General features: G+C 37.2%; 1 protein-coding gene across 3 annotated transcripts; it reads right to left on the bottom strand.

The window, feature by feature from the left end:
• Positions 1–1,422: 1,422 nt before the first annotated feature.
• LOC117420555 (MYND-type zinc finger-containing chromatin reader ZMYND8-like) lies at positions 1,423–23,703 on the bottom strand. Of its 3 annotated transcripts, XM_034034015.3 has the most exons (24): positions 23,511–23,703; positions 20,887–21,114; positions 16,189–16,259; positions 15,567–15,706; positions 14,255–14,473; positions 13,753–13,866; positions 12,505–12,567; positions 12,250–12,342; positions 11,899–11,986; positions 11,731–11,786; positions 11,532–11,609; positions 11,260–11,375; positions 10,645–11,135; positions 9,962–10,102; positions 9,575–9,727; positions 8,893–9,396; positions 7,960–8,460; positions 7,223–7,413; positions 7,028–7,108; positions 6,548–6,626; positions 5,962–6,201; positions 4,887–5,044; positions 3,772–3,861; positions 1,423–2,809 (listed from the first exon to the last, which is right to left on the bottom strand). In XM_034034015.3, exons 2-24 carry the CDS (start codon positions 20,898–20,900, stop codon positions 2,708–2,710), a joined length of 3,783 nt encoding a protein of 1,260 aa, XP_033889906.3. In that variant the 5' UTR covers positions 20,901–21,114; positions 23,511–23,703; the 3' UTR covers positions 1,423–2,707. The 3 variants fall into 3 exon arrangements, with proteins under 3 accessions (XP_033889906.3, XP_033889922.3, XP_033889911.3); XM_034034031.3 differs by lacking the exon at positions 12,505–12,567 and having other exon boundaries at positions 23,511–23,702; XM_034034020.3 differs by lacking the exons at positions 20,887–21,114; positions 23,511–23,703 and adding an exon at positions 18,580–18,870.
• Between the last annotated feature and the right edge of the window lie 50 nt (positions 23,704–23,753).

Here is a 23,753-nt window from a genome sequence, read left to right on the forward strand (position 1 = left end):
GAGTAAAAAGCTGATAGACGAGGGCCTTAATGTCAATTAGCAAGTGCCTGCTAGAATAAATTATTGGAGAAATGCATGGACATTGTAGGAACATTTTTAAATAGTTTCTTGTAATCAAAAGGAGGCATTGTACTAACAGTTAACCAAACCAGATAGGAAATGTGGAAGTTTCTGTCTGCGCACCCAACTACAAAAAAAAGAGTTTGAAATGAAGTCCTATGAAAAATAAGTTACGAGACAACCATGTTACCTCAGATCATTCACTTCTCCAGTAACAAAACACATAATGTAATCACCGACAGGGGGGTCTGTTGCCGATTTGTTACAAATGTACTCTAGTTTCTGATCATTATTTGAATGCATCACAAATTCTTCATAAGACGCAGCTCTTCGCTATAACCACTTTCAGCACAGGCACGCCTCACAGGTTTAATTTGTTTTACCACACTAGTGATTTTCCCCACATTTTCATGTTTTATTTTCCTCGAACTCATGGAGGCTTGGTGGTACAGTGGTTAGAGAAGGGATTGTTACCAGGAGGTTCCCAGTTCAATCCCAGCTCAGCCACTGACTCACTGTGCATGACCCTGAGCAAATCACTTACCCTCCTTGTGCGCCATCCTTCGGATGAGACGTAAAACCGAGGTCCTACTGTAAGTGACTCTACAGAAGCAGTTGTGATGCATAGTTCTGTAAGTCACTTTGGATAAAAGCGTCTGCTAAATGACTAATAAATCATATTTGAATGGAAGCAATCTCTCTTGAAGCCCTTAATGTGTTTCTTATAGTACCTTCACTGTCAAAATCACACCTGATTTTGACAGTGATGTAATTTTGTCCAGTTGATTACTGAACTCCTTGATTTTTTTGAATCTATAGACTCACAATAATGCAGAAATACCAGAAAAATTACAATTACATAATTATGAAAAACAATATTTACATTTATTCTTAGTCATGTTTAAAACAATAGAACACAGAACAGGAGAAGGTGTGCTGAACGTGGTTAAAGAGTTGACTGCCCTTGCTTGGGCAGATGGCATATGAAGGCACAATGAATATAGTTTATGTACAGTACACCACCAGTTATTGGAGACTGGAGACTGCAAGTCTAAATGTCATTTCAATCACTCAAACCCTGGTCAATGGATTCCGAGATGACTAGGGTGACACGTAAGCCTTTTATTCATTTGTAATATTTACACAGACAATACCTCAGTTTTTAGAGTTGGTCTTACACTTTGTGGCGTATAATGATTGAATGAACAAGGTTTTGAATACTGAATGTATTCTGTGCATAATGTGTGGGGAGAGAATGTAATGAGTTCCAGCACAAGTGTGTGTGTTGTCAGAGATTCTTTCACGCAATCCCTTTTGTGTTTTATATATAATTTCTTTATACCTTTAGTATGACGATCAATGTCAATAAAAACAAATCCATTTTAATATAAACTTTGTACAAATAAAAATATGCAAGCACATTTCACAAGTTAGGCCTGCAGAATAACTGGACACTTTTTCTTCGTTAAAATGATACCTTTTAACACTTTACACTAACAGTCTTATATATACAAATCGCTTCTTTTATAAACAATGGAAGTGACCAGAAAGTCAAAAAAAAAAAACAAAACAACAAACTGATTTTTTACAGTAGCTGGACTCATACATAAATATTGTGTTTATCATTAACTTACATTTTACAGACAGTTCTGCAAGAAAAAATGTAACAGTATTTGTAACATTTTAATTCTGCTTTATACATTTGGTTAGTATAATTTGGCCAATAATTTTCCCCATTTATACAATATGTTCATATGGAACTGCTTGCTAAGAAAGCCATACTAAGGGCTCCATTTTAGAATGAATAGTTTCAGCACAGCTGTATTTCATGGGCTTGTGTTTGTGTCACTGGGGTCTCTATTAATAATCTAAGCTGTGCTAGATCTGAATACCACCACCCTTTAACCTTCAACAGTATAAACATTACTACATACAATAAAAATACAAATGAGGTCCACAAAAAAATCAGGGATATGAATTGTAGGCAGACAGTATTAAGATATGCACCATTTGCACAAACTCTGGGGCCCCATAATAAACACCTGTTTTGTGCATCTCCCATATATAATAATCATGTTAAGCTTCCACAAATGGAGTGATGCATCTTTCTATAAGTTTTGGGACTTGTGGTCTATTTTACCGCACGATTGTCAGGTGCATTGCAGAACTGAGGCATCCAGGGACTTCCATGGTATTGAAATTTGCAAAATATAAAAAAGAAATAATTTTACATTTGTTAAAAACGCCCTCTGGCTCAGATTTTCTGTTAAATTTAACCAAATCTTTTTTAACCAATGCTGTCTAGCATTCCAGTAGTGACAAAAAAAAAATTAAACCAAAAAAAAAATGAAGATGGATCTATGTTTAAGACATCCAAAAATTGAAGATTATTTACAAAAGAAGCACACACCAATAGGAGCCGTGCTCATTAAAAAAGGGTGCTAATGCTATACAACAATGTAGTGTAGCCCATGCATTTTTGTTTTTTGTTATGTACACAAATACAGTTTTCCCATCGTATCAAGGTTAGTACACAGAAGTGCAGTTTCACATTTTTACACAATTCACAAATCTTTTTTTTAACTCTCTCTCTCTTTCATGCACACACAGTGCTTTCAGTCTTTTCTCCTGTGTGCTTTGTGAAGCCTTATACTCTGCGTACTTGAACTGGCATTGTAGCCTGGACATACTGGACTCCTGTTCGCATGGCTACTGTCCCAGCACTGGGGCCGACAACTACTGGGATCGTCTGTGGAGAAAAAGGTTTCTTTTTTAATTGAAAAAATAAATAAATACAAATAAATGAGAAGCAATTCCCAATCATTTTTTTGTTACAATCAAAAAACAATAAAAGAAAAAACGATGTACATCTTGTTAGAGAAGCAAATCTAGTAATGGAAATGTTGCTGTACAAGAAAGTGCTACCATCCCAAAACACTAAAACCAGGAGAATAACTGTACAGTGTTCAGTAAATTAATAAATAGCAGCAACTTTTGAATCACTGTGCACCTTAATGTATGTGACCGCATACAATATGTAGTATGTGTTACTCTCAAGTCCAGTGGTAAATGTACAGGGTTTTCTAAGACTGGATGGTGCTGTGCCGTAAAGCTTATGGCAAAGTTACAAGATTAACTTGCTTATATCTTAACTCATGTAAAGTCGCAGGTAAGAATGCATCTCTGTTTCTGTACTATCAAATATGAATTAGAAATGCAGCCATCTGTCTGTTCTACGAGTATTTTCACGGTTTTAAAAGGTGGCTAAAGAATAGGTTGTAGTTAATGAAATACACCAGCATTGCTAATGAAATGCTTACAATAGTTCTTGATGAATATAAAACTAAAGATGTAATGAGAGTTAATGGCTGTCTCTTAGCAGGCCCGTATTCAGTATGGTGCGATTCAGAAACACCCCTCTCTCTCTCTCATGAAACAACACTGGGTAGTTGCGAAGCAATGGAATTCCAAACAAAGTAAATGCATCTTTAAAAGGCAAATAGAACGATATGTGTAAATAGGTCTTTTGTTAGTTACATAACAATGATATTAAGATGCCATTACACTAAGTAAAATAAAGCTTAACTAAATAATGCAAATAAGAAAAATAGGACAACAAGAGAGAAAATTAAAAGCACTATTAAGAAGAAACATGCTTTTAAAAAACAACAATTATACAGCACTAGAAGTGTGAATAAGTTCTGTACTTACTATTGTGGGTTGAGAATTTGGGATAAAGGTAGTAGTCTGTGGTACCTGGACCAATTTAATTGGCTGGCTGCTCTTCACGCCTGTTGCTATCTGCAGAGACAGCACAGGGATTTTCAATTCATTTCTACAAAAGCGAAATCAGGCGCTACAACTTTCTTTTAATGTTGCCGACTCTATTTAAAGTTATACTTCCCTGTAAATGATTTGTTTCAGATAAAAGTACTTGCCTTTTTATTCACGTGGACTTTTCATAGATTTTAAACATTTTGTTTAAATAAGCTAAAAACAAAATGTGAGGTGGCTCCCCCACTCTATTGTAATTTCTATACTGGAAATAAAGTTTGTATGTGGAGGAAACAAACTGTTCATTGCACAGGAATTGGAAAGGTAAAAAAAGAGATCCACCAGAATGTATTTTGCTGTATTACAAAATATATGGAAATTATTAGAAATGTCAACAGGAATAACAAGACATGTATTTTGTTTAAAAATAGGTAATTTATAAGGAAGTTCACATTTAATATGATAATACCAATATCAAACACCACAGCCAGTACTAATTGTTATCAGCGACCCCTTTCCATTTGCATGTTTAGAGCTGGAACTAATCAGCACAGCTGCAAAAAACAGAAGAAATTCATGTACAGAAGACTATTGAATGGAACCTCTTTACTGATAACACATTTCCTTTGCAAGTGAACTAAAATGAGTGTTTGTTTCCATCTCATATTATCCAGAGGGTTTCAGAAGGTTTCTGTTTCAGAGAATCGTATAAATTAGTGTTCTCCACCTACTGAAGCAGATCACAACAAATTTGACTCTTGGACAATAGAGTCAGAAATGAGAACTGAAATTAATACAGCGTGATAGTAACCAGTGATTTGCCTATTAAAACCAAAGGCTGCTCCACTAACAATAATTAGGAAAGCCTGGTGTTACTAGTTTGTTTGCAATATTGGTCTGCTTTCTAATTCTGGCTGTGGTGAAGCTGAATGTGGAAAGGATTGGAATAAAAAAAAAAAAAATCAGTCTTTTTCTGAACAAGAGCTTGACATGGAATACATAGAAGATTAAATGTAGTGATGTAGTCAAATAAAAAGTTAAGATACACTAACAGTGTCATTGTCTTTGCTTTTTTCTACACTGGATTCCTTTTCATGTGGGGCAGCTGTAGTCTCTGTTGCTGGTGGCTGAACACTGGCAGAGTGTTGGGAGGTTTTGCTTGAAGCACCTGTATTCGTTTCTGTCTCAGCCTCTTGCTGAGATGCAGTGGCTGCAAAGACAAATGAAACAAAATTAAATTTCAATGGCATGTTAATAGAATACAACACTCATCTAGTTTCCCTAATCCCCAGATCACTTCAATGTTTTCCTTAACTACAGAATATGAAATCGCTAGTATTTAAAACAATTTAAAACCTACTACAACTTTGTTCCCTATATTCCTACACACTTTTATCCTCTCTATGAACTGCAGCAGGCCAATCCCTACCTAGCTTGTGCTTCCAGTAAGATCTGGAAACCACTTGCATCTGGAATTCTAAAAACAGACTCATATTATTATTATGGCTGTAATACATAACTAATGAACAGAATAAATTCCAAAACAGTATACTATTTCTGTAACCGAAAAGATGCAGTAGTGTTTTACAAGAATCTTGAATAGATTTCCTCCCTCACCCCAATAAGGGTAGTCGTGTATAGCATCTTGATACATTGTACACAAACACTACTTTAATACTGTACATGAGAATACTACAAATATTATTAGGTCAAGTGCACTTTTTTATTGAAAATATATGAATGGTTTAAACCATAAACAACCACTTGCACAAGATAGAAACCTATTATTTTGTTTTGATGAATCTATTTAATTTATACCAAATCTGTACTTCTGCAGATGAGGCCATTGGCCATGTCTATTACATGAAATCTATTTTTACATCTGGGTGTTTTCCCTTCACAGTAGCCTGTCATATTAAGTTCCATTAGCAACAGTCATTTAAATGTAATGCTGAGATTTTAAAACATTTTCTTTCAGCTCTTGAACAACAATGATTTTGAAAATGTTTTTCAAAATCAATTAAATCGTTCATTAAGAAAATCAGAACAAACAGCAGTGTTTATAACATGACTGAAAACCTTGTCAATTACAATAAATACTGCAAATAAAAGCGTGTGTTCCCTTACCGGACTGCGTGCAGGACTTCATGTGCTCAGGCCAGTGAGCCTGCTGGCATGGGTAGTCACAGTAACTGGTGTTCCAGCAGCAGTAGAAGATGGCTTCTTTCTTGCAGTTGGCGCACCACTGTTTTTTCTTGGTCTCATCCACAGCCTGTTGTTTCTCGAGCTCCGTCTGTTTCTTAACCTCCGCCATCAGCCGATCTCGGTCCTGCTCTAAGCTCTGACGCATCTCCGCCATCGTCAGCTCTGAAATGTACAAGACAGGATATACCAGCCCTGTGAATAGTACGCCATATACTGTAGTCCTGTAGGTTCATAGTCACATTTTATGAAGTGTTACTGTAGACACGTGCATACTTGGTATAATTAATCAAAATGGTCTTTAATGTAATCTTGCTTGAAAAAATAACATCTGATATCCATGTAATTGTGTAACTAACCAAGAGTAACTGAACATATATAACATATACATCTTAGCCTTTGATTAGCCATTTGTTAAGAAAGAGAAAACAAAATGTACAAATTAAAACAGTAATTGTAAATAGCACCCCAAGAACTTTTCATCATTTTTAAGGGAGCTTGAATTTATTACCAAGGTTGTGTTTCATTTCTGACAACTCCTGCTGATGCAGCCATTGCAGTTTATCAATTTCAATTCTCAACCGTCGAATCTGTAAAAAAGAAAAGGAAAAGTGAGTAATACAGCATGAAACTTGCAGGCTATATACACTGAAGATAATTAGTTATTCTACTATTAATGTATTAGACCAGCTTACTGCAAACCAATTTTAAAAAGTCTGCTATGACTTCATGCCGACACACACGTCAGTCAATTTATTATCATTTATTATTATTTATTTATTTATTTATTTAAGTACAATTTCTCTTGACAAATGCACATCTCATCTTTCTTAATTAATTTTATCGATTTTGTACAAAAATCATTATACATTGTAAAGAGAAAAGGAACAGCTCATCTATTTTATGGGGTGGAAATGAGAGGTCTAGCTAGTAAATGGAGCACCTCCAACGTGAACCTTGTTGTAAATGTTTTATATTTCATCACACACACCTCTTGTATTGTATTGCCCGAAGTACTTTTTGAGAGATCGTTGTATATTTCAGTCATTGTTCCTTTTATTGCATCCATTATCTGAAAAGTAAATTAAACATACTAGCAAATGTATCAAGTAAAACAAGTTACACTGCCAACAATTTTGAAAAGAGGCACTTTTGAATATTTATTTGAAAAGCACCAATTGCTTACTTTGCTGGTGTATTTAGCAATGTCTGCAGCAACGTCAGCTGAAGTCGTTGCAATCTGGAAGTCAGTGTTAACTGATGTAGACGGTGTGCTGACTGTTACTGGTGTGGTTATCATGGAAACAGCTGGAGTGCTTGTAACCAGAGTAATCGAAGATGTTGATGTGCCCTGAGTGACCTCTTTCTGCTGTACAGCTGAAACAATACAGGAAAACAGATATTGTAATAACTGCAGGCCTCCTTTATCGAAACCTCCCAAAAAAGCATTCCAAACAAACACATTTCTGAATGCCAGTTTATTTACTATTTCTTTATGACTTTGAACATATCAATTACTCTAAAACTTGCATTTTGGGTACTGTATATTGTAGAACCTACAGATGTTCTTAAAATGCACTAAATCTGTAATTTCTGGTTGATAGAAACAAAAACGACATAAAATTATCTCCCCCTTCTCCTTCTACTGCAGTCTTTGCTGTGTTCTAACATCTCATTAATCATTCCTAATACATGCTCCCCCTTTATAAGGCATCCCTTTATACTGCGGAACAGGTTACAAGGCTAGTAGTCCGGTTATAAGGTTGAACACAAACAGCACGGTCTCTTAACTATGGCTCCCGACTACAGCATTATAAAAGAGGGAGCACTGTATATTCAAATTAGTTTTCTGTGTTATGGTTATACAATAAAAAATAATGCTGCTTCTACGATCCATTCGTTTGAAATGGGTTTGAGTTGTACCTTTAACTGCCTGTCTAGTCTGGTATCGAGTGCTTGTGGAGGGCTGTGCAGACGGCTGTTGCTGCTGTGGCTGCAGTGGCTGTGCTGGCTGCGGTGGCTGCGGTGGCTGTGCTGGCTGTGTTTGCTTCTGTGAACTCTGTTGCTGTGTATTCTGAGGTGACGGGTTCTGCTGCTGCTGGTTTTGGCTCTGGTTCTGTTGCTGTTGCTGTCTCTGTACCTTCTGCATATGCCATTTCTGTGAGGAAGTCTGGAACTTATTTGTGGAATTCCACACAACAGCCCGCTGGACAGCTGGAGCAGTTTCTCTGGGTAGAAGCGGCCTCTGCTTTTTAACTGCTGCAGCAGCAGTGCTAGATGTTAGCGACGTAGCTGGGATCGACACCACATTAATCGGGATTGTGATGGTGGAAGTCTGAGCAGAGTCCTTGAGGCTAGGAAGTGAAGAAGCAGCAGCTTCTACAGCAGGCTTCAGAGCTGTGCTGGGAGGAGGAGAAACCTTACCTAAAAGAAAACAATTGATATATGGATGAACTGGAATTGTCCATTTACATCAATTCAGTAACATACAGTGAACAGTGAGCTGCAAGTAGTTTAAATATAACTTTACCCAACACTCCTATCAAGCGTTGCAAAAAGTGGTCCATTATGAGCAGAGTCTAATTGGGAATCCTATTCATGAGATTTCGATATATCAGGCTCCTGCTAAATCTGTTCAGGAAGAAGTTATCCAATCCATAATAACTCTAGTTTGTAGGCACTTAATTGATTATCTGCTATAAGAAATCAGAAAATCTGAGCAACCAGTCACTTCACTAACACATTCAGCAAGGTAGGTATAAAAAAAAAAAACAGTACTGAGAGTAGGGATTTCCACTCCCTCAATACAGAAAGGAGCCCCAACGCACACAATTAAAAATGAAAATCTTGCAGTACCCTCTTGCTTAGCAGCAGGAGTCTCTTTCGTTGCATTCGTGGAAGTCTGCTCCTTCTTGCTTTTCTTCCTGTCACGGCCAGCGTGATCCTCCCCCAGGTCTATCACCAGCTCCCCATCAGAGTCCGAATCCATGTCCTGGCCCACAGGAGGGGGCCCCACCTCTTCTTTGGCTTTTAACTTTTCCTTTGAAGAGTGCTGTGAACCCTTAAGTTTTTCTGAATGCTCCTTTTCCAAGTCTGAGCTTGACCTTTCTTTTGTTAAGAGTTCAGTTTTCTGTTCGGTTGCTTTGCTTTCTTCATTAGCCTCTGTTTTTACATCACTTTGGGAAGGCAGTTTGGCTTTCTTTTTTAGGTCCCTTTCGCTTTTATCCTCATCTTGTCCATTTTTTAATTTCTGTTCGTCTTCACTCATATACTCGCTGTCACTGGAGTCAGACTTCTCCGAATCTTCAGAATCACTGTGTTCAACCCCTGTGTACGCATTTTCAGAAATCTCATTTATTCCTGTATTAAAAAAATAAAAATAAAAAGTCAGTTAATTATTTTATTTAGGGTGTCATAGCAGAAGCCTTGATTACTGAATTACAGTAACATTTCAGCAGATATCAAAAACCCACTTGTACTACAATGACTACTGCAATGGTTTTGTTATGGAAAGGCTGTAGCTAATCCCACTGCTTACCAAGCTGGGCTTTACAGCTTTCAATGGTTTTATCAAGGTTGAGCTGGAAACGGCTGCGTATTTGTCTCTTTGGTGATGTCAGCACAAGTGCTGTGGACTGCTGCTGTACCGACTCGCTCAGTTCTTTCAGGTCCATTTCAGCTTTGCTGCGATCTGGAACAAACACAGAAATAGAATGATGATACAATTGCTTCTGGTCCTATACATCTGGGCTGAAAGAGACCACACAGTAAAATCAGCAAATCTGGCTGATTGTTTTTTACAGAAAATAACATAAGAACATTTGATTTTCCATTCATCCTATATTACATTACTACCAGTACATTGCTATCCAAAATTAGACATGGTCCTTCAAGAGAAAACATATATTTAATTATTCAGACCAACCCAGGTTAAGGTTAAGAATGCTGCCTGTTGTTGAGGTGCGTTCTTGTTTAGGAGCAATGGGTGTGGATGATTGAGAAGAGAAAGGTTTTGGACTCCCAGTCACACTCCCAGCATGCCCCATTTTCGCAGATGCTGGAGATGCTAAGGTAGGAAATAAACACATTTATAATTAGAATAACCAATACACTATTCTTAAAATAAACAGTTTTTAATAATGCAGCATTTACATATATAAAGTACAGTACTGCTAACATAGTTTCCTGCAATTTACAAACCTGCTGTTAATGGGTACTAGAAATATCACGCTACATGAGGACACCTTATCGTTGAACCGAATAGACAGTCGTTACTATCCTAGCTAGAAGAACCGTCAGATTCTACTCTGTGCATGCAGACTATTTGTACTAAAATAGATGAACAGCTTCCAGTTTAATCTAGAATACAAGTTTAGCCAGCAGACAACTTCCAGAATTTTACAATAAAAAAACACCCCTTCTGATTACATCAGGAGGAACACAACCAAAATCCTCATCCGTCTAATGCAGCATCAAAATTGTTAAACCCCATTTAGAAATGTGACTGCTCTGACAACCAGCTTGAGATAAAGCACAGCTGTAGCTGTTGTTTCCAAGTAGAACTCTCAAGGGCAGGATCAGTTTTCCAGTCCCTGTCGCTGGGTGTACCTGTGCTCCGATCTGTGAAGTCCATGGACTCCTCACCAGCACTGTAGTGACTAAACGGAGCCTTGACGCTCTTCTCTGAAGCGTCCTGCTCAATGTCGGAGCCTGTGTGCACTGAGGAATTTGTGCTCATCGGAGACCTTGGCATGTCGGTTAAGGAGATCCTCCGTCCAGTGCCGCTGGACAGCATGGGTTTACTTAGAATGATCTTTGGGGATGCGGTCATGTCAAAACTGAACTTGATTTTCTCTTGTTTGTCTGGCCGTACAGTCCCCCCTGTCGGATTAGTGGGATCCAGCAGCATTTGAAACTGGTTGTTTGGGGTGTACGGTGTCCTGAAGGGAGCGTAATTAAAAACGGCAAACTTTTTCCCGATGTTATCCACGTAGATCTCCATCTCTTGCATGGCACTGTTAAAGATGCTTTTTGTCTTTTTCACAGAAAAAGGAATTTCTTTTGACATGAGGTAGCAGTTATTTATAGGGACCCAGGCCCTAGGACGAAAAGAGAATAATCACATATATTTAATCACACTTCTTATCTGATGTTTTGGATTATTTAAATCAAGTTACATAAATAAAGCGTGTTCTGAAAAAAGCTTAATGGAAGAAATCTTACCTATCATGCTGCCCAAAAAATCGGGCATCAACCTGCCCATCTTTATCCCTCAGTGCTTTGGCAGGCCAGAATGGAAAGCCTTTCAGTTTTGCCCATACTAGAGGATGAGGGTTAGTCTATTAAAAAAGAAAAACACAACACATTGTTTCAATTTCATTTTATGTATACCAGATCTATAGTCTGTTTCCTGTGAAAGACAAATACCAACAGTCAGCACTAGATGGCAATGCAAGTTAGTGTAATGCATATAAACTAGCAGATGTTTTACTTACACAAGGCTCACAAAACCAGTTTTCCCTCTTTTGGCAAGCTGACAGATAGCATTCTGGACACACTTCAATTTCATTCATCTGTACAGAAAAAAAGATATGTATATATATATATATATATACATCACATTTACTTGAATATTTATATGCACAGTAACAGAGTCGAGATGTATTAAATATTTTAGGGACAGCATACACTTACTTCATGTTCACATATTTTTATTATGACTTTAGCCGTCGCTGTCAACTTGTGATTACCTGGAAAAATCAAAATATATATTTTTATATTTTTTCTTTTAGATTTTTTTGTAAACATTTCTTCTGCATGGACAATATTTGGTCTGAACGATGCTAAAAAGCACACACTAACCTCCGTTGTAAATTATGCAGTTGTGCAAAATCCACTTAACATCAGCCAGGAAAGCTTCAGTGCAACCATACATTTTCTTTTTGATGTTCTGAAATTTAAACAGGAAAGGTTTGTAAAGCAAAGCTCTATTGATAAGACATTGATGTTTGATGAGGCTGCTTATAGAAGTTGTTGGTACAGATAATTTACTTACACCTTCTTTCTGGAAATTACCAGCCGTAACCAATAAGCAAGGAACAACAAACTGTTTTTTTGTAATACATGCTGTATATGTCAATTTATTATGGTCAACCAATGAACCAAACCGTTTTTGGATATTATGATAAGAAAGAATTCCACAACATAACCTACCTTTTCTAACGTGCAAAGGTCCATCGCATGAAATATATATTCAGCATAATCAGGGTGTTGTTCTAGTGAAACTGGCTTCTGAAACGGCTCCGTCTGTTGAGAGACAAATGCAAAACACGAGTGAATTAAAAAGCCATGTCCAGACAGACAGAGTTTACCATGATAGGCAGTCCTCTAGACAGTCATACTGCCAAGTATTTTCAAAACTGCAGCTATCATTATTAGGGATATATGGTAAATATTGCTTTTTTTTACCCAATTAATAGGTTCTCTCCGATGGGCTGCTGCATGGGGAGAGAGAGGCGAGCAAGGCTGATCCTGAAAAAGAGCAAGGAGAGCTTTTCCTGACCAGAAAACAGCTTGGATTCAGCTGTCTGGACAACGTGTGTTATTACCCAACAGCACTGGCCACATAAGTATTAAACAGGCCTGCTCCCGACGGTCCTGCTGAGCCGAGTTTACAGAAAGAAGCAATTCAGCAAAGCTTCACTAGAGGGAGCAATTGCAAAGTATGATTTAAAAACCGAGCTTGCCTTTGAATTTGAGCGCATTTCATATTCAGCTGTTTACAAAACACAATAAGGTGAGCTTTAAGAACCTTCACTTGTTATTTTTTAAATGTAAGTGTTGCTTTATACTGTATTCCGGGTATTACCGACAATTTTATGTTTGTTACACAGAGATGCTAAAGTTTTGGTGGCGTGAAAACTAAAAACATACCTATCTATTCTTTCTCAACCATATCATAACTGGTCTGTAGTCTCTAGCAGGTATTCCATGGCTTTCTGACATAAGCCAACTGTAAAAGCTACCTCCAGTACATCTTTACCTACTTCAAGTACAGTACTGTGTGTTTTTCTGGGGCCTGAGTGCCATGTATGTACTAACCACATGTGTTTTATCCATGTACGTCTTATTTGGATTTTTCTTGGCAATATAAAAAGGTAGGAGAACAAATCCACAGGCCCAGACATGGTAGATTTGGTATATTATCAAATTATTTGTACATTTTCTTGTAATTTACAGGACACTGATGAAAAGAAAAACAGACATTAAGCTTGCGGAATGCATTTCTTTAAATGATAAAAAGATATTTCTAAACATCACACAAAGTATTGCACTACTCTTTCAATATGCCTGTCCACTCAAAACTGCAGTCAGACCATAGTAGCAAAGACAACTCCTAAAACCATCTAACCTGTATACTAATCAAATATACCATTATTTTATTTATGTCGCACGATAACAGATCCAAGCTACTCAATTAGTTATCCTTCTATAAAGTTATGTAGTGCTGAAAAGTTGAATAGTGACATTGTTAGTTTGCACTACTGGTACTGAGATACTCATATGCAAATATACAATAAAGTGTACAAAATATGTATGTAAAAGTTTTACTAGAGTACAAATGAGTGTATTGCATAAGTACAATATGGTACAAACAGGTCTATGCTAAAGGCTACAGATTTTGGTTCCAGTTATAGGGTAGACATAGTCACTTACCCCAGGTTGTTTCATCTTCTGTAGTGCAAACTTAAGAAGGTACGACAGCTGATCTATCGTTAGCATTGTCATTGCTTTGCTTTGAGTTTCTATACATTCTGCTACTGTTATTTTCTGAAAAGCAAAAAAGAAAAGGAGGCAATTTAAAAATGTGTTCTGACAATCACAAGCTTTGAACCTGGGTCTCTTCCCCTATTCCATCCCATAAATGGCTCATAACTGTCACTGCACCAAACTCATTTTTAAATAGGGCAGCCTATTCACTATTAAAACTGTGGGTTAGAATTTTAAATCTTTCATCAACAGCTGCTTTCTGGTTTCTGTAATCCTTCCCCAGGGAAAGTATTCTATTTCCCCAAGCCCTCCCCCCCCACATCACCAAACATGATGCCTCTATGCTTGTTCTTAGACACATCTTACACAGCACTCAAGTGCAGACAGACAGCATGCTACAGTAGTTTAGTTCAGCGGTGCAAGACTGAATTGTAAGAATTGCTGGTACCTCGCATTCAGGACAGAACCAGTCCCCCTCAGGCTCAGCTGTCAGTTTCAGACACTTTGCATGGTAGACCCGTGGGCAGAGCTCACAGCAGAGGACCTGGCCCTCACGGTGACACACCCAGCAATAGAAGTCATTCCGCCCGTCCTGCGGCACAACATCAACAGGGTCTGTGGTGAGTGGCTGCTTCATATAGTAAAAGGGACCATGCCTTAGTTCTGACTGAAATGCAAGCAAGAGAAACAGCTTTCAAAATACAAGAAATTGTACAGGTTAGCACATAACAGTCACATGACCACATTGAAGGTATACAAGGGACAGACCAAAAGACGTTTGACAACAATCAGCTTTCGGTTCAACAGGGCACTTCATGCTCTTGAATGCATGACTCTACTATTTGATCCAGTTTAAATTTAGGAAGACAATAATATTTAGATAAGAAACAATCTGATCAAAGCTGATTACTGTGCAAAAGCGTTTGCCCAGATTTGCAATTGTAATTCAAAACTGTTTTTATTGCTCAACCAACCGATGCATGAACCGTTTGCATACTAATTATTATTCTTTGGCAGGAAGTCAATGACAAGTTAGGACTGAATTTCAAATGGCTTGTCCCTTCATTCTGTACACCAAATTAAACAGATTTTTTAAATGGTGCTTTTACAGGACTGGTACATGCAAAACAGGCTGATTGGTTTACAAAAGATTTTGAATATATATCTTCAAACACAGATTAATGAAAGAATCAATATAATATGAGATTAGAAAACAAATTACAGCATACATATTCTAGGGTGCTGTAAAAAAAAAAAAAAAAAGCTAAATGTATTAACCAACAATGCCCTGATGTTACACTGATCAATGACAAACCAACATTAATAAACACTAGATAAAAAGCTACTTAGTAACACACATGATTAAAAAGTGCTCATTGTGTAAAACACAACTTATTTATTATTTTGTATATTAAATATTTCCCTGAAAAGCAAAAAAAAAAAACTACAGTAACCAGTCAGACTGAATGTAATATTACTTCTATCAGGGTTCATATGTACAGCAAACTTATAAAGCTCATAAAATCACAGTAAACCATTATGCAACAATACCCAAAACAGATAGACGTACCATACATTACAGACTTATAGAAGACCACATAGGTACAGTATGTAACACTGGTAATTCCTAATGTGGACAATATTCAAAGTATAAGTTTCCCCATCATAGACCAACATTTTGTAACAGTCACCAAAGATATGTTTCAGTTAAACGAGGTTCATGGTTTATTTCCACTAACAGTAACTCTTGTATATTGTACCTGCTCCTTGTTGTGACTGTTCTTTTTCTTTTTTATGGGGCTGGCAGATGGCTCTGTTGGGGAGTGGCCATTGGAAGAATGTGGAGGACTAGGAATCTTTCTTTTCTGTGCTACACGCTCTGCTGGCCCAGGATCTGAAACTACAAACTGAACCAGTTAAAGAGAGTCCCAGCATGAAAAAACAACACCACACCACAAAAAAGAAATAAAACCTGCACACACAAAGAAGGGTGGTGTACAATACACACTGCTGATTGGTTGTGTATAAAGCAGATTGCCACTAGTGTTTACTGAAGGGTATAAAGAGGAAGTGAAATGTGATCTGCAGCAGCAGTCCGGTATGGAACGCCATTTCATACTCAGTCAACTGTTCACTCCACCAACTTACTGAAGGGTTCACTGGGTTACTGAGTGGCTTCATACTTGATATCCAGTCCACTACTTTCAAACAGTGAGAGCAAAAGCAGTCGTGAAATAGTGAACAGCTACACAACACAAGACTGGTCCCATTTTCTGAAATATTGGTGCACTTAACTAAAGAAGATGCAACACAGCATTTTTAAAGTGCAGCGTATCTCTAAGCAGCAAGGCGAATGTTCACCATTTGGTTTTTTTTTCTCACCTTTAGATCGTGTTGAGATGTCCATCCCCTCAACCACCTCCTGTTCTGTTTTAATTTCTTCTTCAGCCAAACTACAACCAATGAATCAATAAGAAAAACAACATACAACTATTACAGTATGTCCCCCCAACAGACATGGTGCTTTTAGTTTTTAAAACAGTAACAGGTATGATCACTTAACACTCAAAAGCTGAGGTTTGAACCATTTCCAATGTTAGCCAGAAAGCTCTACCATAGTAGCTATCTATTTAGGCTTGATCAGAAGTGAAAGTAAAAATCTAGCCTATAATTTTACTCTTATGCACTGCATTTATTTTAATGCACCTTTTATATTCAACTAAATCCAATAACGTAACACCACTTTGCTCTTGTACCCAGTCACCTCATCAACTATGCAGTATAAAATAAAACAAAAAATAATGGGGGAAAAATGACTTTAGTGATCCAATTATCCTGTTTAAAGTACAAAAATCAGTGCACAGAAGAGATTATTTCCTGTTTTGGGATCTTTTGGATTCGGCTGAAGAAACATTGCCCAAACTCTGTACAGGCGCTGTAATATTATTTTCACATTATGTGTGAAATCTTCAAAAAATGTGCCAATATGGTCCTCAATATAATTAACCTTATGCCTACGAACCTTAAGAACTTATTTTTTTTAGATGGGCATTGGCAATGAAGAGGTGGACAACACATTTAAAAATTAGCAAGAAATAGCCATCATCATTAGTACCAAAGTGTTTCTAATTAGTCTGTAGGCTTTGTTAGCGTTGACATGCTGTCCCTATTCCTGCACTATCTTTTTTTAAACATGATGGCGATTGTTTTGTTATTTGTATGTCTATATCCTGTAAATCAGTTTTGACCAGTAATTGTTGTGCAGGCGCACTTAAAATGGCATCTAACAGAACTATAATCTAAATGGTTACAAGTTAATCATTGTTCTATTACTTAACACAAAAACACCAGCTCAGCTGTTGAAATATTTATTAACCTTGGGCAAGTCAAACTTGTGCTCCAGTAACTTATCAGCTCTAGCAGATCTGACAAATGCATGAAATAAAATGTGATTGCTACAGTATATTACTGGTTAAAGTAACTCATCTGTAAAACTTAAAGCTGTTACTTAAGCCTTTAATTTGGCAGAAAGCACATACAGTAGTATACCCTTACACAAAATCGATGGCCTTGAAGTAATGGTAAGATGTTGGTCAGTTACTCTATATAGCAACAAATATCAAACATTAATAAATACAGATGTCCTGTTTTCCTTATTTCAACCTTCCAGTGCCTTCGTCATATTTGTAAAATGAGAATATGTTCTCAGTTATTACAATCAGCTTAAGTGGATGTAGGATAGAGAACAGAACGGTCAGCAAAGACGAATACAAGACAATCAAGTTAAATCTGAAAACTGTGTCAATATCAAGCTTCAGGCAGCCGCTGACCCAGTCAGCCCCCAAAATAATCAAGGACAACGTTGGTTACCTTTAGTATTAGCATTAGTATTATTAATAGTAGTAGTCGTAGTTGTATTTTAAATAAGCTGACACCATTATGTTGAAATTATATAAGAAAATGAATACTTAGACACAACTAAACTTTCCTGGTCCAATAAGACCTTGAGCTGCCCATACAGGTAGTTACATAGGATTGCAAAACATCTTCATTTTTACAGCAACAAAACTTTGAGAAAGTCTGGGCCAAACCCAACATATCAAGACTGAAGGATAACTCCTGTAGGAGATGGCAAGTCAGAAAGCCACTGTCCTGAATGGTGCTGTTTATTTTGTCCCCCTAGACTCCTCACAACTTGCTTTCCAGGAACTGTGCAATTTGGAATGACCACATATTATCATGGTCATGTCCCTAAAATATCTGACAAATTAAATGTTACAATAATAAAAGAGAGGTTTACTTTTTAAATACATATTTTTTCCCAGTTTGGGCTGACGGCGGGCAAACTCTATCACAGCAATTGTATTTTAGTTGACCATGACAACCTCAAACCGGGCTATAACCAATATCACTGGCTCATCAGGTCATTTATTTCTGTTGCTGATGCAATAGCTTTAGCCTGAGTCACCGGGTAACCTCTCAAACTGAACCAAGAGGGCTATATTTCCTGGTTCTATGGGAGATGACATTAAAAAATCTTCCCTGTATTTTTACATTTTACAGGTTATAGTGCCTTGTATTTTTACAAGGCAGTATAACCTCAGATAGCAGAGGTAAGGTAATACAAAGTGAGGTTCAGTGTATAAGAAATTAGTGTCTGCCTGTGTCTGCCACATACCCTAGGTAAAACATTTCATTCGTACTAGAAATTATAAAAATAACACATTCTCTTTGTTATTATGCAATGCAGAAAAGTGACACATAGTAGCATACCTTGTCTTATGCACAGAATATACAAGAAAATTCTTCAGCCTGGCCTTAATTTGGCTGGTTGTGATGAAACAAAGATGGTTGCAGAATTTTCCAGAAGGGCCTTGCTCTCCCTGCTGCTATACTGCAATTGTCAATCTTTAACCTAGACTGTGCCTGCGATTGGTTTGAGTGTTACATGGAGGAGCGTGATTGGGCTGCTACACTGTGGAACAGAGCTCGCTGCTACCCTGTCTCACAGACATTTTGCTGCAATGCAGAGATTTTTTTAAAAAAATAAAAACAGAATCATGTAATCTAAAAGTATGTTTTCTAAAAAAAGAAAGGAAATGTAACTGTAAAAAACAGACAGCTAAACATATGGAAAAGCATGCTGCTGTTTATTTATTCCAGAATACTTTTTTGTTCTCATTTTAAAATCCCTACTTCCTTCACTCTCAAAGCTTTTGGTATCCATTTTAAAACACTAGTCAGTGATATTGCCTTTCACTTTTACTATGTGTTGTCAGTTTTAGATGTTGTACAGATTAGTAATTTGTAACCAAATAACTTAAATTGCTTATGGGCTGAAATACATTCAAAGATTTTTACCTGTTAATGTAAAATCTGCACTGTGTCATTTGTATAGCAAGCTGAAATTAACTTCTGCGCTGAGCCAAACTGAAAGTGGAATTTATAATGCTAAAATACCCACCTACTTTGGGGTTGGGGGAGGGTGAAGGAGAGCTTCAATGGGGGGAAAGCACAGGCTACTGGTACTAACAATAAGCCTCATGTAAACTTCCTACTGTGTTAAGAAATACAGCAGACGCTCATACAAAATGCATTTTTTATTACAAAACAGTCTAAGCCTCTTATTTCTCTATTTTTTTTGGTTAAATGTAGCCTACATAAAAGCAAAACATGATACCATCTGGAAATCTTCATTTTGTTTTTATTTGTGACTGCTTCTTTATTTTAAATGAGAAATGGAGCATTTCAAGATTGCAGATCTCTGACTTTTAATTTGATCACCAATGCAAAATTGTTTAAGGGGTTAAATGTTTTACCAGGTTTCCCAGCCAAATCAATTACCTGGAAATCAAATCACACCTCTAACAGCAAAGCTATTTTATTTTGTACATTTTGTTAAAGGAAAGCAACTGTCTGTTTAATTAATGTAAATAATTCTGACTGGCTTTGCAAACAGATCTGGATAGAGGATGTTGCACTTTGATCATCAATTCACACACTGTATTGAAATACCTTTATATTTAACCCTCTTTACTATCAGAAGAAACTAGAATGTACAGAGCTAGAATTATTGTCAAGAGACAGGTAAGCAATGTATGCAGAAATGTAATAAATGATAATTAATTCAGAAAGAAATAACTCACACTTTTATGTTGACTGTTTTCTGTTGTCAGATTTTTGGTGTCCAGCAGTAAGAAACTACAGAAGATGCACCTCCCTTTAAAATACTGTACTGTCAGCAAATGAAGTGTCTTGATGCTCAAAATGATAGCTCGGGTTTTAAATTGTGAGCCGGTTTCAATGGTAAACTATCCTGCAACAACACAGGAGACTCCCTACAATTACTTTAATTGAAACAAATTGAAAATGAAAGGCAAGTTTGCTTTAAAACTGTTTTTGGGATGCTGATCTGCTAATGAAACACGGTTAATTATACCCCTTGCGCTGCTTGTTACTCAAACTGAATTTTAATTTAAGACAAAATCTTCATTTGGGAATTTGCAATGCAAAGTACCCTTTTAAAAGGAAAACCATGTTGCTGACAGCAAATCTATGCGATGAGTCTCCTCATTGCAGAATGCAACAACATTTACAATTCTCTGTTTTTCGCATCGAATTCAATAGAAAATGCAGGGCAGGCTCTGCAATTTCTTAAAGTAAATGTAATCTACAGTTCAGTTAGTCATTAGCTTCTCAAGGGATCCCCTGCAGTGCTGTGTTACAGCTGCATCTGTTTTCTAGCTTCCATTTTCTCTGAAGCAGACATGTGACACAGGCAAACAATGATTGCAGGCAAGCTGCTCACAAAGAGAACTCCTATTACCAGAAAAGACATAGTAAACAGAAAAATGTTATATACATTTGTGCAAAAAGCATTGCCCTGGTCATCAGTGCAATATATTATGGCAACTGGCTAAGTAACCATGTGACCACAGGCAACAAGAGAAACACAACTTTTGCTTCTGCCTGACTTTCGAGCTGTGATGTGTGATTTGCATGTTTATCTCAAAGAATCATACTGTATACTTGTATAATATAAAACACTACATAAAGGAAAAGGAAATAAAGCAGGCTTACCTCTGTGGATGCATGGCTAACACAGTGTTATGTCAATACTTATAAAACATGGAGGACAGTCTCAGTTCTTAGACAGAAAGGGCTTGGTACTTCAGCTTGATCGACTCCCTGATAGAAGCGGCACCCTGAATGGCCTCCTTTGACTACCAGGATGTAAAGCTGCAGGGGATTGGCTGAAACATTTCCTGAGTAATTATCTTTGTTCAGCTCAGGCAGGCAAGAGCAATTCTGGGGACGGAGAGAGAAAAGAGAGCTAGGCCCAAATCACAAAAACACACTTTTAAAGGGATTAAAAAGAAATAAAAAACAGATTAAGCAACGTAAAACAATATCCTTGTGCTACATCATACCAATCCTGTCACTTACATAAAGTATGACAGAATTTTTTTTAGAAAAACAAATAATTCTGTGCTTTGGTAGATACAGGCAAAAGAAGAAAGGGATATTGCTATATCCTCCCTGCCTTACATAACTAAAACATTTAAGAATTTTCCAAAATGACATAATATGTTACATAACAAAATATTCAGACGTTAATGTTCAATAGGCCTAGAGCACAAACATAAATTTAACAGATATGTTGAAAGAATGGGCACTTTTTATAACAGACACATTTAGATTCTAGATTTTTACATTTTAACAAGGCTGGATAGCCAAAAATAAAAAGCGTATTTTTTCAAACCAGTATAGCAACACTGAAGCACTTTGTGGCAGAACGTTTTGTTTGAAATGCCTTATTTTAGGAGAGATTCAAATTGACTCTTAAATCATAGGCTACATTATTGTGCTGGCTGCCTGTATAGCACCAATAGTCTTATTTATTTCAATATACAGTATATTGGCATCCAATGCACAGCTGGGACCAGATGCAGTATATTAATGAAGCACCCCTTTGGAAAAAGATGTGCTTCGGCAGCGCTGTGATTATGTGTTCATTGTAACCAGTGTGAGTCCGGTATAAAATACACCCTTTGTAGGAATTTACTGGATGACCTTGCGCATGACCTCCAATACAATAAGACTGCCTGGCAGTCATCATGGAGGTATTTCTTTTAGGAATAATGGTATCTCCAAAACAAAACAAAAAAACAAAAAAAATGCATTGTTTGTTTTGTTTTTTTGGAGAATCTTATCAAAACTACTGCAGAGGACTGTCCCACTTCCCCCCATCCCTTTACACTTTTAAATGATGTTAACTGCAATCGATAAAGAATAAATATTGCAATAACAACACTCCGAATGTAATTAAACTTAATAAATAAAGTAAGGAGCCTTTGTGTAACACTGCTGTATTCCATGGTACTGTAGGTACAGCACAGGGGCCTACTTTTTCACTGTACTCACACCAGACTGGCAGAACAATTGACGGTTACAATCTTGAGAACCTGAAATCTGAGAACTTTACCTGGATATTAGTCAGTACGTAAACCCACTGCATGAAAAGGGTTAAAGCACAACCATACTGTATTATACAAAAGGTAAACGAGACCCCTAGTGGCCAAAGAAAGGATCTGCAAAAACAACAGCCTGACCTAAGGAAAGGCTTTGGGCTATGGAAAGTGGTTCAACGGTACAGCTGTAATAGAATACAGGAGAATGGTTTAGGAAAATGCCTTGTCTGTGTTTACATATTTAAATGCCCACTCTAAAAAATATCAGCTTCCCGTGAAATGCCAACACCAAAGAATTACACTAAGGGGCACTAGAGCTTTAAACACAAGATGCAGTAGTTGAGCAGTTGGTGCCAACACAGTCAGTGGATGTGAAAATGCTAATTGTGGTTATTTGCATATAGAAAGAATTAATCAGGATTTTTTTTTTTTTTTTTTTTTTTTACTGAAGAATGGTTTTGCAGTTTGTTTTAATGGCTTATTGGGAAGTGTCATTATAATATTACTCATATCATTACTAAAGTGTTGAACAGTAACTGGAAGGATTTCTTACAGGGAAATCAAATCAATAAGGTTTTATAGTCTGGTACTAGTCTCCAAATTGGTGTCTTAAACCTTATTGTGAAGATTTGTTTCCCTAGTTTATTTTATAAACTAAATCAAAAACGTAAATCTAGGCTTGCTGGGAAAAGGGACACTGGCCCAGTCATCTTTATTGTGAAATGATTTACTGCTTTTGTTTTTCTTTTTTTCACTAACAAGTCGTTTGGAGTAAGTGCACGACCTTCAATTACAAAAGAGCCTCAAGCAACACTGCTTCATCCCTGACCGGATCATGCACACTACCAACCCCAGCCAGATTATTCAGCTGCTCGACTAAATCAATCAGACTGCACAACATCCCCCAGTATGCATTGTTGTTTATGTGTTATTAGTTTGCAATGTTGAGAGTACTACTACAAACTGTCACTCCGTTTTCCATTCATAAGATCCAGACAGAATCCAGATCCAGACAGAACTGAGGCAAATGGCAAATCACAGTTGCCAATTTGCCAATCATCAAAAGCATTGGGAATCACAGTTGGGACTGGGAGGTGGGGTTTGCATCACTGGTGGATGCCAAAATATTATTCACACAATTTACATTGAGTTCCACCATAACCATAGCCGTGCATTTGCTGACGGATATAGCTACTTACTGTCGTGGTAAATTGCTTTATATAGTTTACTAACCTGCGTATACGGAATTCAGTATCGTCTGCTCAGCACTACTCCAAAATACAACACTTTTTCAAATGCCTCTCAATCATTCCAAATCCAACCGTTTCGAACGCTGTTCTCGAACCACCAAAGCGAGACTCACCGACAGACCTTCCTTAGCCTAAGCACGGAGAAACAGGCTCAACTACGCGCATTCCTATTGGCGAATATAGGTGTCTATCAAATATTCCTTGACGACGATTACATATTCGTACG

This window comes from Acipenser ruthenus, chromosome 18, assembly GCF_902713425.1.
Source record: "Acipenser ruthenus chromosome 18, fAciRut3.2 maternal haplotype, whole genome shotgun sequence".
In the NCBI taxonomy this organism is placed as follows: Eukaryota; Metazoa; Chordata; class Actinopteri; order Acipenseriformes; family Acipenseridae; genus Acipenser; species Acipenser ruthenus.